This window comes from Triturus cristatus, chromosome 10 (assembly GCF_964204655.1).
Source record: "Triturus cristatus chromosome 10, aTriCri1.1, whole genome shotgun sequence".
NCBI classification, from domain to species: domain Eukaryota; kingdom Metazoa; phylum Chordata; class Amphibia; order Caudata; family Salamandridae; genus Triturus; species Triturus cristatus.
In genome coordinates this window covers 210,361,807-210,377,924 of record NC_140593.1, presented here as the reverse complement: position 1 = coordinate 210,377,924, position 16,118 = coordinate 210,361,807, and the positions used below count along the sequence as shown (strand labels likewise).

Below are 16,118 nucleotides of genomic sequence, written 5' to 3'. Positions count from 1 at the left end.
TCTGGATAAGGAATTTAGGAATACCTAGATGTAATCATTCAGAAAAAAATGTGTTTGCCCCGTTAGACAATGCCACCATATGTGAAGACATCCATTTAGATAGAATTCTCGTGTAGTTATCTACCTTTAGATGATGGAGGCTCTCACACGGAAACCAAATTGAAAAGATTAGAGACACTGTTTTGCCTACTGTCTTTATATTTGTATTGCTTTTTGAGAATGACAGTATATTCTAGACCAAAATTGTCCCATGGCGTGTGGCCACTCCTTTGAAACTCACAGACCACCTGTTTGCAGTCCCCTTGTTATACAATGAACTGTTTAAAGCATCGCACTTGCTTCATCAGAAGGCGTTCAACATCAGAAAAGAAGGAGGAGCTGGTTTTGCCACAGAACCAGAATTTCAGTGCACAAGAGCGCCTGTCATGTGCTGGTAACCTCTGACAGTGTGCAGTCCCTTGAGCCCCTTGGCCTGAGTTTTTGGCCACACCCCCCCCCTCTTTTCCTTTGCTCCAATGGAAGTGCAGTGCACCGGCGGATCCAAGATTGACAAAAGGCACTAATTCTAGGGCCCATGAAAGAGCAGCCTGAGCGTCCTCTGACACCGAATGATGAGTGTTGGATCCTGAGAATGGTCCCGGGTCTGCACAAGATGATCTGTGCCCATGACCAATGAAGAGCATATTATTTGTAGTGTCTGCAGCAGAGGAAAGACACAGGTGCACTGCCTTGAGACATTGAGACTCTCGAGTGAGCTGTGGGTGTTTGCCAGGAGGGCACTCCAACTAAGCAGTACTTTTCCCATGTAAGGCTTGAATGAAGAGGCCCATGCAAAAGAAAACAACAGAAGAAGATTTGATGGACAATAGAAGCCTGCCAGAGAGGCTTTTTGAACGGACTCTGGGCATAGGTGGTTTCACAAGAGGTTTCCGTGTGATTGTATAGAGTAGGTGTTAAGGAGACTGATTGTTTTGCTGGCATTGTTTTAAAGTACTATTCTGTTTAGTAAAAGCAGAATAAAGTCCATTTTCTGTGGAAAGAGTATTTTCACCTCAGAGCATTGATGAGGGTCACCACTGTTTCACCTGAATATATAAAATGCATAGGAGCCCTAAAGGTGTTACTAGATAATTTTAGGACTTGCTTTCGGCTTAGGGTTGTGAAAAATTATTATTTCATTTGTAATAGTGGTCACTACTTTCTCCCATTGCCTATATGTTCTTAATAACGTGTTTTCTAGTGTTTTTAAAACATGACGTTGTCATTTATGGGTGGGATTGTTTTACTCTACCCAATTGACTTCTGCACCCGCTTCCCAACCTATGTCCTTTCCTACTACTGCTTCTTTGCATTCTTTTCACCCTTTTCCTGAACATGGGCAGGTTAAAAGATTAGAATTCGTAAGCAATTCTTTTGTACAGCTTCTGCATCAACATTAGTTAGTAGTGAACATCACTAATTATTGGGTGTGTGATCTTATGCCGCCTGCTACAGACAGAGGTATTCCTTATTTTTGTCCCGCCATATGTGGCCTTTGTGCTACTACATGTGTAAGGAAACATGTATCAGAAGACGAGCTAAGTAATAGGATGATGCTACAGCAACATCTTCATGACTTTATGAATATAGACCTGGACTGAGATTAGTATGAGAATAGTTATTGCCTATGTAAGGGCAAAAGGAGGGTCTGTGGTACTTTGAAATTTGGGACCGCGTAGGAGGCAGGGCCCTACCCCTGTCTATTCGGGTATTAGTGAACTGCGAATGGCCAATGCGTTATGTACAAGTGCTTTTCATTACATTTCATCGATAAATGCACTATGTATACGATATTATACATTGACTTCATGGGTCCCATCTTAGAGCGGTGGCCATCTTATGGTTGCCCTCACATAGGCTACACATTACAAACAAGTACGGGCCTTTAGAACACATGTACTTTCTGTTTGACTTCTCTTTGACCTGTACAGCTTGGCTCCGCTGCCCCAGGTCAGTCCGGTCTCACGAGCTCCCCGTCCTACGGCCACCTGTGATTAGCATCAGGGTATGACACACCATAAAGCCTTTTCATCCCACAAAAGCCTCCGGCTAATCTCTTTCACATCTGACTCTGTTTCCTACTTTATGGCTTGTTTTACGAGCAGGAGGTGCCCGTTTTATTGGGGTCTGCTGATATCTGATGAGGGTTCTGAGCCTTGCTGGGTTAAATGATTGAGGGCTGAACGAACTGGAATGTGGGATTGTCATCATGACTCTGCCTTTTCTTTGAAGCCAAAATATGTGAATGACCACTTGTGAAACAGGGGCGGTGTTGCCCAAAGCGTAATATTCTGTATAAAAGGGAAGACTGGTTTTTGTTCTGGAGACTGCCTCATTCAGTTGCTAAGGCTTCTGTGCGACATAGTCTCACTCATTTGAGTTTAATAAAGATGTCTTTTCATATTTCAGCTTCTTTGCCAACTTCTTTGTTATATTACCATGAGAGTGGAATTTTATAATACTACGCCAACATGGAAAACGAAGTCATAGGGTGCTACCCCTGGCACCACTGGGGTCCTAAAATCCCCGGTACTTCACCACGATGCGTTGGTTCTTGCAGCTGCACAGAAGGGCCTTCGCCGGTATCTGTGTACAAGATTCAGCATGCAGTGATTTCTCCAGCTGCTGGCAGGCACTGCGTCCGTTTCTTCAGCGGCATGATGGCGGTGCGTGGAAATTCTTCGAAGCGTCGTGTGTCTTTTGCAGCTCCCAAAAGCAGGAACAACCTCCAGAGGCCAAAAACAGAAAAAAAGCACCTCTTGGCAGGTCAGAACACCCAGCAAGGAGTTCAGGGGAGCTGGTAATGAAGTCTTTGTGACCCTGAGACTTCAGAACAGGAGGCAAGCTCTACTTCAAGCCCTTGGAGATCTTCCTTAAGCAGGAGACAAAGCACACAGCAAAGTCATTGTCCTTTCCTTGACAGGAACAGCCACTGCCGGCCAACCCCAGACAACACACAGCGAAGGGGCAGTACTTCTCCTTCAGTTTCTTCAGCACTTCTCCTTGGCAAAGGTTCTGATTGAAGTCCAAAAATGATCTAAAGTTCTGGGGTTTGGGCCCCAATATTTATACAGCATTTCTCTTTGTTCTCTTGTGGCAGAGAAGAGAAGCTCAGTCAAAACCAGTTCTGTTCTCTCTGGTCCAGGTTCCCAGCAGTAAGTGGAGACAGCATTGTGTAAGGCAGACCTGCCCCGTTCAGGAGAAAGAAAATCTCCTCCCCCTTTTCTAAATGCAGCCCAGATCTATTCAGCCCAGCCCTGACTCATCCAGGAAAGGCAGGACAAACCTCAACCCCCCCCCTGGATGTCTACAGTGAATGCACATCCCCAGCCCCTGTCACTCCAAAACCAGACAGTCAATAAACAACCGCGCAGAGGCACACAGGATGGCTAAGCAGGAAAACACCCACAATATAAGATTATCACTTGATAAATGTAATAGGGTGACCTAGTGACAGTCTATGGGAGAGATAGATCCTACAACTTTTAAATATTAGTTCAGGAATCTTTCACTGTTAGTAGATGAAAACGTAAACACACATGTCCTACTTTTCAAATAAAATGCCATTTTCCTTATGACGCTTTACAGCCTACCGTAGGGGTGACTTATAAAAAAAGGTTTATGCCTGGTCAAAACATTTTTTAAACATTAGGAAAACAGTCTGCATTCCAAAAATATATTTACAAAGTGATCACAGACATAGTGGTTTCCTGACCCCAGCAAGCAATTGTCTCTGTGATGGTGACCAACTGTAGAGAGTCGCAATTTGCTGCTTACCTCATGAATACTCATTGGGTATGCCGGAGTGCAATGAAGTACGATTCAGAATTTTGTGAACCAACCTATTAGTACATTGGTTGGTTCGGATAATTCCACAATAGCTGCCAAAATTCAAGCACTGCAAGCATCACTTTTTTGGATACTTCAGTCTGACGTCTCCAAGTGTGAAGAGTATGCCCTGATGTGGGTACTGTGCACACTGTGCCACTGGAACAAATCTCCAAACCTGACAGATGAGCCCTAACAAGGGTGAAACTGGTCTTGAGTAGCTTGTGTTCCAGTTCCAGGATTAACTATTAGGCTGAACTATTTCAATTGGCGCAGGGACAAGACTGATTTGCATATGGCTAGATCCAACCTCAGGTTGCATGGTGTCCGAAATAAGGATTAACTGGGATGAGATCAACCGAGTAATTAACAGTACCTGAATTCAAGCAGTCCAGCCATCAATTTGTTGGTTGCTAAATTATCAGTCATAAATTGCAACCAGTGTTTCATACATCTTGATAAAGGCTGTCAGTATTGGCAGAAAGGTACAGTTAATTTCTAGATGACTCATGATGGACTGGGGAGAAAGAAACATTGCTTTGGGCCTTCATTTGCAAATCTTATAAAATATGTGCCACTATTTTACTTACATTCCAGGAGCCAAAATATATTTCTACTCCAACAAACCAAAATGTGGAAATTCACTGGTGCGTGACTTTGATATAAATAGATGAAGAAAAAAAACCATTAAAATAAATGCACCCATACTCACGAAAAAATAATGGGGATCTAACACATTTGAGTGTCTGCTAAACACAACAGATATCTATTATTATTTAAATTTGTGGTACTGAGCAACACTGTGGATGGAATCAAGTGACCATGTGGTCAAGCACAGATCTCTACAGTGCATGCCTAGTATAATGAGGTACTAGACCCTAGCACTTGCAAAAGTGCTAGGTAGGACAGCTTGGTGAGTTGGACACTTCCCACGTTTGTGTGCTGTGATATGCCGATCATGAGTTTCAATACCATCAAAGCCAACTAAACTTTCCAATCTACAGTATATATATAATATTTAAATTAAAATAGTACAATTAAAGTGGGGATAAACCAATACATGATTTATCAGAGTAGATTAAGCCATGTGTTATGAAGAGTTAGAAGTAAAACATGTAATTCGTATAAGGTATGGCACATAGAAATTTGAATGGTGTTTAATGTATCCCCAGATATGGGACCATTACCAAAGCACAGTTCAGAAAACCCCCCACTCTGTGTAGTGAATAGGAGTTTTTGCCTTGCTCGATCAAGGGGAATATTACTCCAGACCCCCTCCTAGCGAGATTTCTCAAAGTGAGTGGTTGCGGATGGCCACGACGCTTGCATTGAGAAACCTTCCGTTTACGTTGATGATGCTGCTGCTCGAGTAAAAAATGTACTTCGGTGGCAGAAAGAAGTAGCGCCTTCCTGCGCTGTGCATTGTGCCATTCGCACTGAACAAACACACAGAACTAAAATTCAGCGCGAACGGCATGACCTAACACACTCAATTGCTTGAAGGACTCGCATGGTGCGACAGAGTTTTTTAGTCACTAAGAACTCAGCCCAGGCCTACGTAAAAGTGTGCTTTAAATTGTAGGATGAAGGAAACATACATACAAAGTAATACTAATATAGATATAAACGAGTTGCACTAATTAATATCTTATGAGCAGGTTGTTTATTAACATTTTCTGATGAAATAGTGCTATTAATAAAGTGGCCTAGTGTTTCTTTTGCTTTTTATTAGAATGCACTATTCAGAAAAGTCGGTAAAAAATGTGTAAAAACTAGGTATGGTTTTGAAATTTCACATGATAATACTAGAAATTCTATAGTTTATGAAAAATTAAAAACACATTTTGTAATGTGAATTTAGAAAATGATATACTTATATGAATATTGAGAAAAATTGTGGTAGGAGGGTATTTCTAACGTTAGCTATTTCCATGTGTTAATGTCTGATGAAAGTTCCACATATTCCCTTTTTGAATTGATTTCATTACATTATATCTGATATTGATTTTCATTTTATTTTATTTAAAATGTGTAATGCCAATTTAAAGGCTCTTTCCAATATGCTTTTTCGCTAATGCTGACCTTTCCATTGACCTAATACAATGGTCCCTTAACAAATAGTGAAATGTTGCTTTATTTGTTCAGCACATGTGTAACTTTCAACATTCCTAGATGTTTTTTTAATGTTCACAGTGAATTATTCCTGTGGGAACAGGACTTCAGCAGTTACTATAGACTGGTACTTTGTATTTCTTTTCCACTGACGTTAGGGCTATGTGGACATTCAAATCTTTTGTTTCTTGTGACTAACATGGTATTACAAAGTATTGTAATAGAATACCAGGTAACGTTATGTGAATCTGAGCATTTGACAGTCTTTTGATGCCAAATCACTGGGACTTTGTTAAGGACTTTATAAAAGAAGAAACCACAAAGGAGGGGAATCACCATATTTTTTCTTTTCCCCTTGCGAGAAGAGGCTTTGCTGATTGATTTTTGATGATTACTAAGAGCTGTCCTTTTACTTCTGGACTGCTTTGCTGATGCTACAGTCGGTAGCTGATGTACTGAAACCTTCTATGCCGAACTATTTCAATTACATGTTCCTTAATTTCTTTTGTTCTATGCTAATGGACTTGCCCTAAATAGACTTTAAATCTGAACCATTTCCACTTCTTCATAGGATTTAAGCTGTTAGACAAATTAACTGTTATTCTGCCTTTGATGGTAGTGGGACTCTGTAATTCTGTAAACTGATTTTTATAATAACCATACAATAGATTCTTGCCTAAATGGTTGGTGCTTTAATGCAAGCTGTGATATTCTAAACTAAAATTCTCAAAAGATTGCTTATAGCTATGGATTTTGAATCTTTAATACAATAACCAAATTAATTTGATATCTCTCTGAGTCTATTATTGAGTCTTGTTGGCTCTATCATTTAAACTGTGCTATTTTACCGATTAATTAAAAACATTGTAGGGATAATCAGTGAGCCCTATCAGAACATCAAGAATTGCTGTTGCAGATCTTTTGCAAAATTCTAGTCTGACTTAACTTCTTCAGGAGGTTGTGTCTTACCATTGCTATTCTTTATTTCTACAGCATGGTCTTAAGAGCTGTGTACCTAAATCTGATCTCAAATTTGTGAATTAGCTGTCAATTAATGGTCCTCATTGGACAGCTAACGTGGTGTTTTTGCCAACCCTAATATCCACCTCTTCTACCGGTGGACAAAGATTTATCAGAGGATCATTGCCTATGAGGTAAATAGAAATGTTGCAGATTGTCTAATCGTAAAGGGCCCAGTAAGGTTATGGTTGTAAGGAGAGTAAGTATATAATAAAAGTTTACCATGCTTGTGCTGAAACACCACCACTGTTTTGTTTTTCCTCAATTAAAATTTAAATATAGAGAATTTAGAGTTATGAATGGTTATGTTGCTTGTTCTCCTGGGAATGTTGTTGCGTGTTCTGTTTAAAGGTGCTAGACTGCATGGACCTTAGAATGTGGACTATACTATTAGGAGCTTGCTGTATCATGGATGTCGCCAGTACAACTGGAACGGCAATAAAGAAACTGTTGGAAATAGGTTCAGTATGTATAAAGGAAAATGTTGTGGATTGGGCTTGCACTCTCTACAACTGACAAGGTGTCATCTGCATGCATCTAAAGTCCTGGCCGCTCTCTTTGATGATCCCAGCCTATGGTCACATAGAAGCATAGAACACAATAGATGCTGTGAAAGCCCAATTCAATAGCTGTTGTTAGAAGAGACCTGATATTTGGTCAGGAACATGTTTTCAATTAAATTCTAAACCATATTCTTTTACCCAACCAACACAGTAAAAGCCTTTGGGCCTGAATTTAGAAAACATCAGACAGACTCAACCAAACAGGATTTCTGGATGCCCCTAAAAATATTGTTCAAGTAATTTTATTCTCACATGCCATTAGAAGTGAAGTATGGGGAAGCGTTTGTTACTACTTTTCATTTTTGTTTGACGATACATTATTGCACATCATCACATGCAATCTTTGCTTGTTCCCATTTCAGTGTGATTTTATAGTTAGATTGACCTCAACAGTTAACCATAGTCACATTAATTTAGCCATAGACACTGCAGGTCTTGATTTGAAAAGCCCAGGTTAAATGACATGCTGTGTTTCTGCTTGATGCGCATAATCATTTCTCATGTTCCAGAAGCCAGGTCCCAGCAATGCAGCAATGTATTCGTTAACTGTACTGTCATTGTTTCAATTGTGTCTTCTAATGAGCTACACAGTAAACCTTTGCACCTCTGTGTGAGAGAGCTGGTGGAGAAAAATTCTCCCTTGTGTGATATCTATGAGGGCCACAGCACAGGAATATCTTTCCATTGTATGACTCATGCGAAAAGGACCAGCATTGAAAGTTACATTAATGTTTAGCTTTTATTAGTTCATTTTCTGTGGGAATGGAAGGAGTGTCCTTCTGGTTACATTTTATACTTTAATTATGTATTTGAATGTTAGGCAGTTTGAACAGCTTCTGTTCACCTTTGAGACCCCATGCTTCTCTTATTCATGCTTCTAGAACAAATCTCGTGTGCAAAACACTTTCTCCGTTTCTTAATTTGAACCTTTATCTCGAGTTTTATTTTGGTGATACATACCACTTAAACTTCTCTGACTTCACTTCTGAATCCTTAGCTTAGCATTAGGGAATTTCCCTTTACGAAATCCAAGTCCTTTGTGATTTACCTACAATATAAAAATAAACTTGGCTTTGTATTTGCTCTTCTGACCTGCTTAAATTATATTGGCTTACTCTGTAGCCAAATGATTATTGATTTAAGAATAATTTGACTAATTTGAGTTTGTAACTTTACTAATCTGCCAATAAACATTTATGGTTTGAAAACCTACTACTCTCTGTCATTCTGTGGGGCAAATTGCGCTTCACTTTTATTAATATATTTATATATTTAATATGTTTTTAATATAATTTTGAATTTTTATGTTAAGGCTCAATTTGAGTCAAAAATACATCCACATGGGTATAACAGAGACACGAGCCTTTGCACAGTACACACACTTATCTGCTAAATTAGGTAGGCCAGCTGATTGCTACCCCAGTGTTTCTATTGAATACTTTAATCTGGAACAACAACTAGATTAGCAGCACATAACATTATCAAGGCTAATCTATCAATCTAGCCAACTGTACTGCTACATGCAATCATACATTGTGAGACTGGTGACCATTGACTCCATGTGTTTTAATTGATTTAAATTTGAATGTACAACATCATTGTGTGCTCTCTCTCTGTGTTAGTAAAAGGTATTAAAGATCATTTTGGTTCTCGGACAGAAGCTTGCCTGTGAAGTGGATGCACAGTCACAAGGAAAAACTTTGGTGGTGCCCGATCGAGACTTCTGTCTGACCATCAAGGGTGTCCTGGTCGTGCTGGCCAGATGGTTGAAAGATTTTTGCTCGATTATATATTTCCTTTATTTACTTCGTATATATATTTCATCAGTTTCTCTGCTCTGTGTATATATTTCATATGTTTTTATGTTGTGTATACATGTCCTTTATATTTGATTCTTGCATTTGAAAGTGCTTATTTCTACTACTTGATGTCCATTATTACCAGCAAGTGTTTTATTATTATTATCTGCTTAAGTTTTATTCCTTGCATTTGACAGTTGGATTACTTGTGAGTGTTTTATTATTACTTGCATGTGTTTTACTACTATTATCTGCTTGTGTTTTGTCCCTTGCATTTGACAGTTGGATTACTTGTGAGTGTTTTATTATTACTTGTTTGGGTACACCTACACACACACGCACACAGACTCACACACACACACATATATGAAGAAACCTGCCTGCTGACAAAAACGTTAGGACATGATGACAGAGCAAGGGGCAGTCACTGAGACCAGCACCTTTAGGTACAACAGTTCGAATGGGCAGTAATGTGACTGACGAGAGGGACATTTTAAAATGCAGTCACTCCGAAGTTAAAGTGCACATTGGCCCAATGTGAACGCCATCAATGAATTAAATTTACTTGAAATACCTTCACTGAGATTAAATATCACTAAGATTGAATTAAAAAAATATTCAACAATGGCCGTGTTATGAACAGAAAGGACTACAGTAAAATCGTAGTCCTTTCTTGCTGGCCACAATGCAGGAGGAGTTAAGAGGACTACATAACAACCTGCATGATAATGACCTTCACTCAAAGCATTTGAAAAAGACTTGGTTGCTGAAACGCGTCATGCTGAGTGGAACGGATGCACTTTGCAAATGCTGAGCGTAATAAATGCATCTTTTTAACCTGTGAGAGTGCTCCGGTTTGGTTCCTGGTGGAGAGACATTGGTGATGAATTGTTGTGTGTAGGCCACATGCACACTGGAGGCACCCGTCAATAAAGAGTTCAGTGGAGTTGGTGGCAATTGGTGGATTGCAGAAGTCAACCTGCCTGAACCGCTACAGCCCAATGAAGAAGCGTGCCTGCTGACAAGAAAGTTGGGACATCACGACATGGCAAGGGGCAGTCACTAAGACCAGGACTTTCAGGTACAATAGGTCTAATGGGCAGAAATGCGGCTGATGAGGGGGACGAAGTGTAATGCAGTCACTCTGAAGTTAAAGCGCATATTGGCACGATGTGAACCCTGTCAATGTATTATATATATATATATATATATATATATATATATATATATATATATATATATATATATATATATATATAATACATTTGTATGTTGTTTTGTCTGTTTCTGTAAGAGAGTTTTTTATTAATTAAACCACATGCTTTATGTTGTAACTGCCTTTTGAAGGTTAATTTGCCTCATTTTGTGAGCGCTGAGTCTCTTTTCCGAGTGTCTCTTCTTCCTTTACCAAGTGCCTCATCTTGGGAGTGCTGACTTTCTTTTATTTTGGAGTGGAAAGCAAGACACAAAATGGTGGTGAAAAATAATGGCTCCAATTCCATGTGATCTTCATCTAATGGGCCACCATGTACAAACATGCTCAGCTTCATTGAGTGAGTTAGGTTTATGTGCTTTGTCAGCAATGAACTAAGATGTGACAATCAACAAGATGGACCTGAAAGCCACTTTGCACAGTGATATTCAGAAATACCAGATGCAGAAGATGTCTCTAAGAGTGAACCGTGCCCATGGCAAGTAAGTCTAGCCCACCAGAGTTAATGATACTTGGGAGTCTGTTATAACCTTTTGTGTGAAATTAACAAGTTTTTTAAGTGCAACCATGAGTTTCCATTGAAAAAGTGAATTATTAATTCCTGGTCCAATTGTCCTGGTAATTTCCCATTCCTCATCGAAGTTTACCCAGGGGTTTTTCCATTCTAAAACTGTGGAAACTCCAAGACAAACCAGACAACCCCTGATGTTTCTGCAGACCTCATCAGCTCCAATGAAGCCGATAACAGGATTACCAGCTGCATCAGAAATTTTGTGGCACACATAAAAAGGCGATAAGTGTTCAACTGAAACATTTCTGGTACAAAAGACCTGGCTGAAAAAAAGCCCTAACACAAACCTGTTGTCAATTCTGCAAACCCCTAGCAGGAGGGAATGGGGAGCATTAACACAATCTAAAACAATATGATGCTTTTAGTGATCACGTTGTAACTTTCTTTGTTCATAAACAGTGAAGTCCAAGGACATTGTGCTTTTAACAACTATGGGAGGTTGTGTGCAGCCATTAAGAGCAGTAAGGAATAAGAGGGTTGAGGGATGTCACAGTCTTTGCAGAAAAATCACAATATGACTTTAAAACATAAAGCCTGATCAGCAATGCTTTGACCCTTAATCCTAACATCTCTTCCATAGTGGCTGTTCTGGAAGCCTATCATTTTCAGTAATGCCTAGTAATATTCCATGATTCTCCAATTATCTGGTTGAACATTTGTGAGAAGGAAACTGCCATACTGTATTCCCAAGCAGACTCTGCCATTTAAGTCCCACTACAAACCATGTGAAGGTCAGCCCTGCAAGGCCAGTGTGTTCTGAAATTCAAGCAGTCTCATTCTATACACCACAAAAGAGGCATCCATGCCTCTATCAAGGGTGCCATGTAGCCAGGAACAAAGATATTTAAAGAGTGGATATTTCGATGAGGCTAAAAACAGGGTTGAGGGCGCAGACACAAATGTAGTCTGGAATATAGACCATCTCCCCCCACACCGGCTTGGGTATTGCTGTAGTAGAGTGTCAAGTACAAGGTATCTCATCCAGCTGCATAAAGTAGCAAAAGCTCTCTAGCAATTTTGCCTGTTTAGCAAGACCCACTTCCACCTACAAGGAAATGAGCAAAAAGAACAAAACATATAAGGCACTTTTATCACACTTTGAAACTCACCTTTACAATTAGTAAATCCACTTTTGAAAAGAAAGGGAACCTACCTAGAATTTGAGAAGTAACCAACATAATTGAAGCTCTTAACTCCGATCAAATCTTATAAATGGCAAAACAGGATTTCAGAGTAACTGTTCTGGTGTGAATGTTCTTGGGCATGAGAAGGGACAAGGGTGTGTGCTGTATCTGAAGGGCTGGCACAATTTGTCCATTTCCCAGTACTGATCCCAGAAATGTGTTATGGTCAATTTTCAGATTGAAGAGCTCTATTGATTAGCAGGGAACCCCTTATCTAATAAATATTGGCTAACGCTGATAATGATAACATAAATGTTACTGATACCAATCGGGCCTTGTCTCACTGCTAAAGTTATTTAGTATAATTCAAAATTGTGCAATCCAAATGTATCATGTGTAACATGAGAAACTGTGTAAACTTTGTAAGAAAAGTAATAACGAGCAACATTGCTGTAACAGACTTTTAGTGCTTGGGAAAAGACATATGTATTGACCAGTAGTCTCAATAACCACAAGGAGACATGGCCTGCATGTGCATGCTACTGCAACAGGTAAAAAACGAAAAGAAATTTTGTAGGACACTTACCGCACTGATATTCTGCTGAGTTTGTTTAATTCGTTCTATTTCTGGAGTCTCACTGACGGCAGTCCCAGCTCCCACTCCTTCTTTGTAAAATACCTTTGTTAAATAAATGACATTATCATTTAATTATTAATCAGGCTAATGTTCAATCTCTGCTCATTGATGTACCCATTGACATGTACAGCGTGGAGAGTGACGAAGGAAAAAGCATTTGATTGTTGAGTAAATAATAAGTAAATAAATAAATAATCGTGCAGTTTTCTTAACCTAAGGACTAAGAAGTCGGAATACTGTAAGAATTCAACAACATCCCAAAGCAGCTTGTCTAACCTTTATTGCATCATACTGTTTTCATCAAACGTCATCATATTTTATCATATAGCTGCTTTTAGTTTTCTGTTAGTGGTAATGAGCTGTCTATTATTCCACAGTATCAGAGATACATTTAGTGTACACTACCAAAGGGCTTGTGCAAATGTCGAGAGCAGTTGTTTCCTGGTTACAAACAAATAAATAAGTCTTCTGCTCTCTCTGCCATTAAACTCACGATGACTGACTCATTCTCCAGTCTCCTGCGCATTGTCACTCATGGTGCATTTTCTTCTCTTAGATTTTTTCTTGGCTTCCTCATTCTCAAGACAATAATTCGCCAAAAAACAATAGAATTATTTATAGACAATTGACGTGGGTCAGCCTACTTGGTCCATTGAGTTACCTGCTTTTCCTCATTAACCATTGCTTGGTTTGCCTTTGCCTTTGCATCAAAGCAATGCCATTTCATCCATGATTTACATTCTGTATTAGACTTTCCATTAGAGACTTGGATATGAGGCATAAAGCAGTTGTGTGATTGTAGGTGTTACTGCACTACAACTGCTGGTACATTGTGCAACATGACATAAATGTGTGTCCTGCAGGGCTACACTTTCTATGTTTAGACCTGTTGGAAATTGCTGTAAAAAGGCTATCTGTCCCATAGGATAGCATGGGAGATACTTTGTAACATATTACAGAGTAGTAAAGTTTAGTAAAGATTGTTTTTAAATTATGTGTTTGAGAATGCCACCTTTAGAAAGTAGTCATTTTCATGTTTAACCATTCTGTGAGCCTCTGCCTGTTTGTGGATTGGCTGTTTGGTTTTGGAGTGATAGTGACAGGGGATGTGCATACACTGTAGACAGCCCCTGGGGGGGTTGAGGCGTGCCTGGCCCTTCCTAGATGAATCAGAGCTGTGCTGAATAGACCTTGGCAGCATTTGTATTAGTGGGAGGAGTTTTCTTTGCACCTGAATAGGGCCTGTCTCCTTTGCACAATGCTGTCTCCATCCCCTGTGGTCATATTGCACCAGTGAGGACAGAACTGGTTTGGACTGGGCATAGAGACCCTTCCACAAAGAAGAACAAAGGCAAAATGGAGCATACGTTGTAGACCTTAAACCCCAAAACTTTAGATCCCTTCTTGACTCAAGTGGAACCTTTACCAGGGAGAAGAGCTGGAGAACTGTAAGGAGTACTGCCCCTTTTGCTGTGTGGTGTTGGACTGCAGTTGCTGCTTCTGCCAAGGAAAGGACAAAGACTGGTACTTTGCTGTGAACCTGCTTGAAGAAGAATCTCCAAGGTCCTGTGTTTGGTGGTCTCCTGTTCTGAAGTCTCAGGGACACAAAGACTTCACCCCCAGATCCCCAGAACTCTATCATTGAGAGTTCTGAACTGCCAGGAGGTGCCTATTCCAGTTTTGTGTCTCTGGAGGATGTTCCTGCTGTTGGTAGCTGGAAAAACTTGAAAGAAGCAAGAAAAGCAATCTCTGGCACTGTCTGTGCCGCTGCTGTGATGCCGCGACCTGCACCGAAGCTAGGGGCACCATTCGTGAACTGCATGACACACCGCCCGGCCTGCACCACAGCTCCTACACCCTTCGACACATGCTGATGACTGCAGTTATTGGCATTCCCGACGCCAGCACTCGCACCGACTCCATCACTACCAGGGCCTGCATCGCGTCACTGATAACTGCTGAGGGTGACTCCATGAACTCACCGACTTTGTATCATCACCGAAACCAATGCTTCACTAACGACACAACTGACTTCCCCTGTCCTGGATTCAACATGTCTCCTCCTCATTGACACAAAGCCTCGTCTCTCTCATGGCAGCTAGGGAGCTGGCCTTCGACCTCGACGCCTCACCTCCACGACGCCGTGCATCATCATAGACTTCATTTCCAAAGTTACTGTTTGTTTGGGGGTCCGTGCAACTCCGTGCCCAATGTCAGGCAACTTGTAGTTGGAGCCATACTTTGGATTTATTGCTACCACAATGTTGTAATAGCCTCAGGTAGAGCTATTTGTTTTCTACAAGCTTTATTTTGGAAATACCTGTTTTGAAGTGCTATTTTACTACATGTATACTGGACTGTTGTCATTTTGGTCCTGTTAAGTTTAGATAAAGATACTTTATTTTTCTAAACTGGTTTGGTGTCCATTTGCAGACAAAGGTGCCTACCTCTGCCAACTAGAGATCCCCAGTTCTAACAAGAGCACTTTGAGGGTCCCCTGTTACTGCTCCTGTCATCCACATTTGCCATGTCTAGACCTCCGAGTAGCTTTCCTGCTGCACCTTCAGATAGTCCTCATTTATTCTACTTGGGTTGTTAGCCTCCCTAAAATTGTCCTTTAATTATACTACTGCTTAGCACCACCACAGGCCTAGAAAATGCTAGGTTGTGCAACCACCATGGGCGTAGAAATTGCTAGTGTGTACAAACTCTGAGAGAGACTAGAAACACACTTGCAAACATGCTGTGAATTGCAGACCAGAACATAAATCTGTGCATGCTTTTATATATTGCCAATAATTTTCATCAATGCACATGCTCGAGGTGAACCAAAATTATCATTATACTTATGGTCTGAAAAATGGAGATGCGAAAATTAGAACAGGGAAAGGGTAGCTCTGTTAAACCCCGTACTGTGACTACATTGGATAACTATTTGGTGTGTGGAAAAATGAACTACCTAAGGACACTAGTACAGAAATTGTTAAGGGTTTGGACCCCAGCAGCTGAGATTTGAAAGAGGATAAACTTAAACAACTAATAGAAAAATGTATTGCTCTTTTGCATGAGAAGTTGCACAAGTTAGAATTAATGTTTAATGTTCTAACCTCGAAAATAGATCATATATCTGGCTTCCGAAATGGCAACAAATCCGAGAGGGGGTCTGAGGCTACTTATTCAAGGGCTTTACGTGATGAGGCACAGCCCTGCCC

General features: G+C 40.3%; 1 protein-coding gene across 6 annotated transcripts in view; it reads right to left on the bottom strand.

Annotated features, from left to right (window-relative positions):
- The window catches only part of NEBL (nebulette), a 678,034-nt gene that overhangs the window by 106,169 nt on the left and 555,747 nt on the right, over window positions 1-16,118 (bottom strand). For 4 of the 6 annotated variants that reach the window (XM_085630816.1, XM_085630817.1, XM_085630818.1 and 1 more), the window contains one exon: window positions 12,856-12,948. The exons of the other annotated variants lie outside the window; for them this stretch is intronic. In XM_085630816.1, the coding sequence (XP_085486942.1) occupies window positions 12,856-12,948 (93 nt within the window). The remainder of the gene's footprint in view (window positions 1-12,855; window positions 12,949-16,118) is intronic. 6 annotated transcript variants of the gene reach the window in all.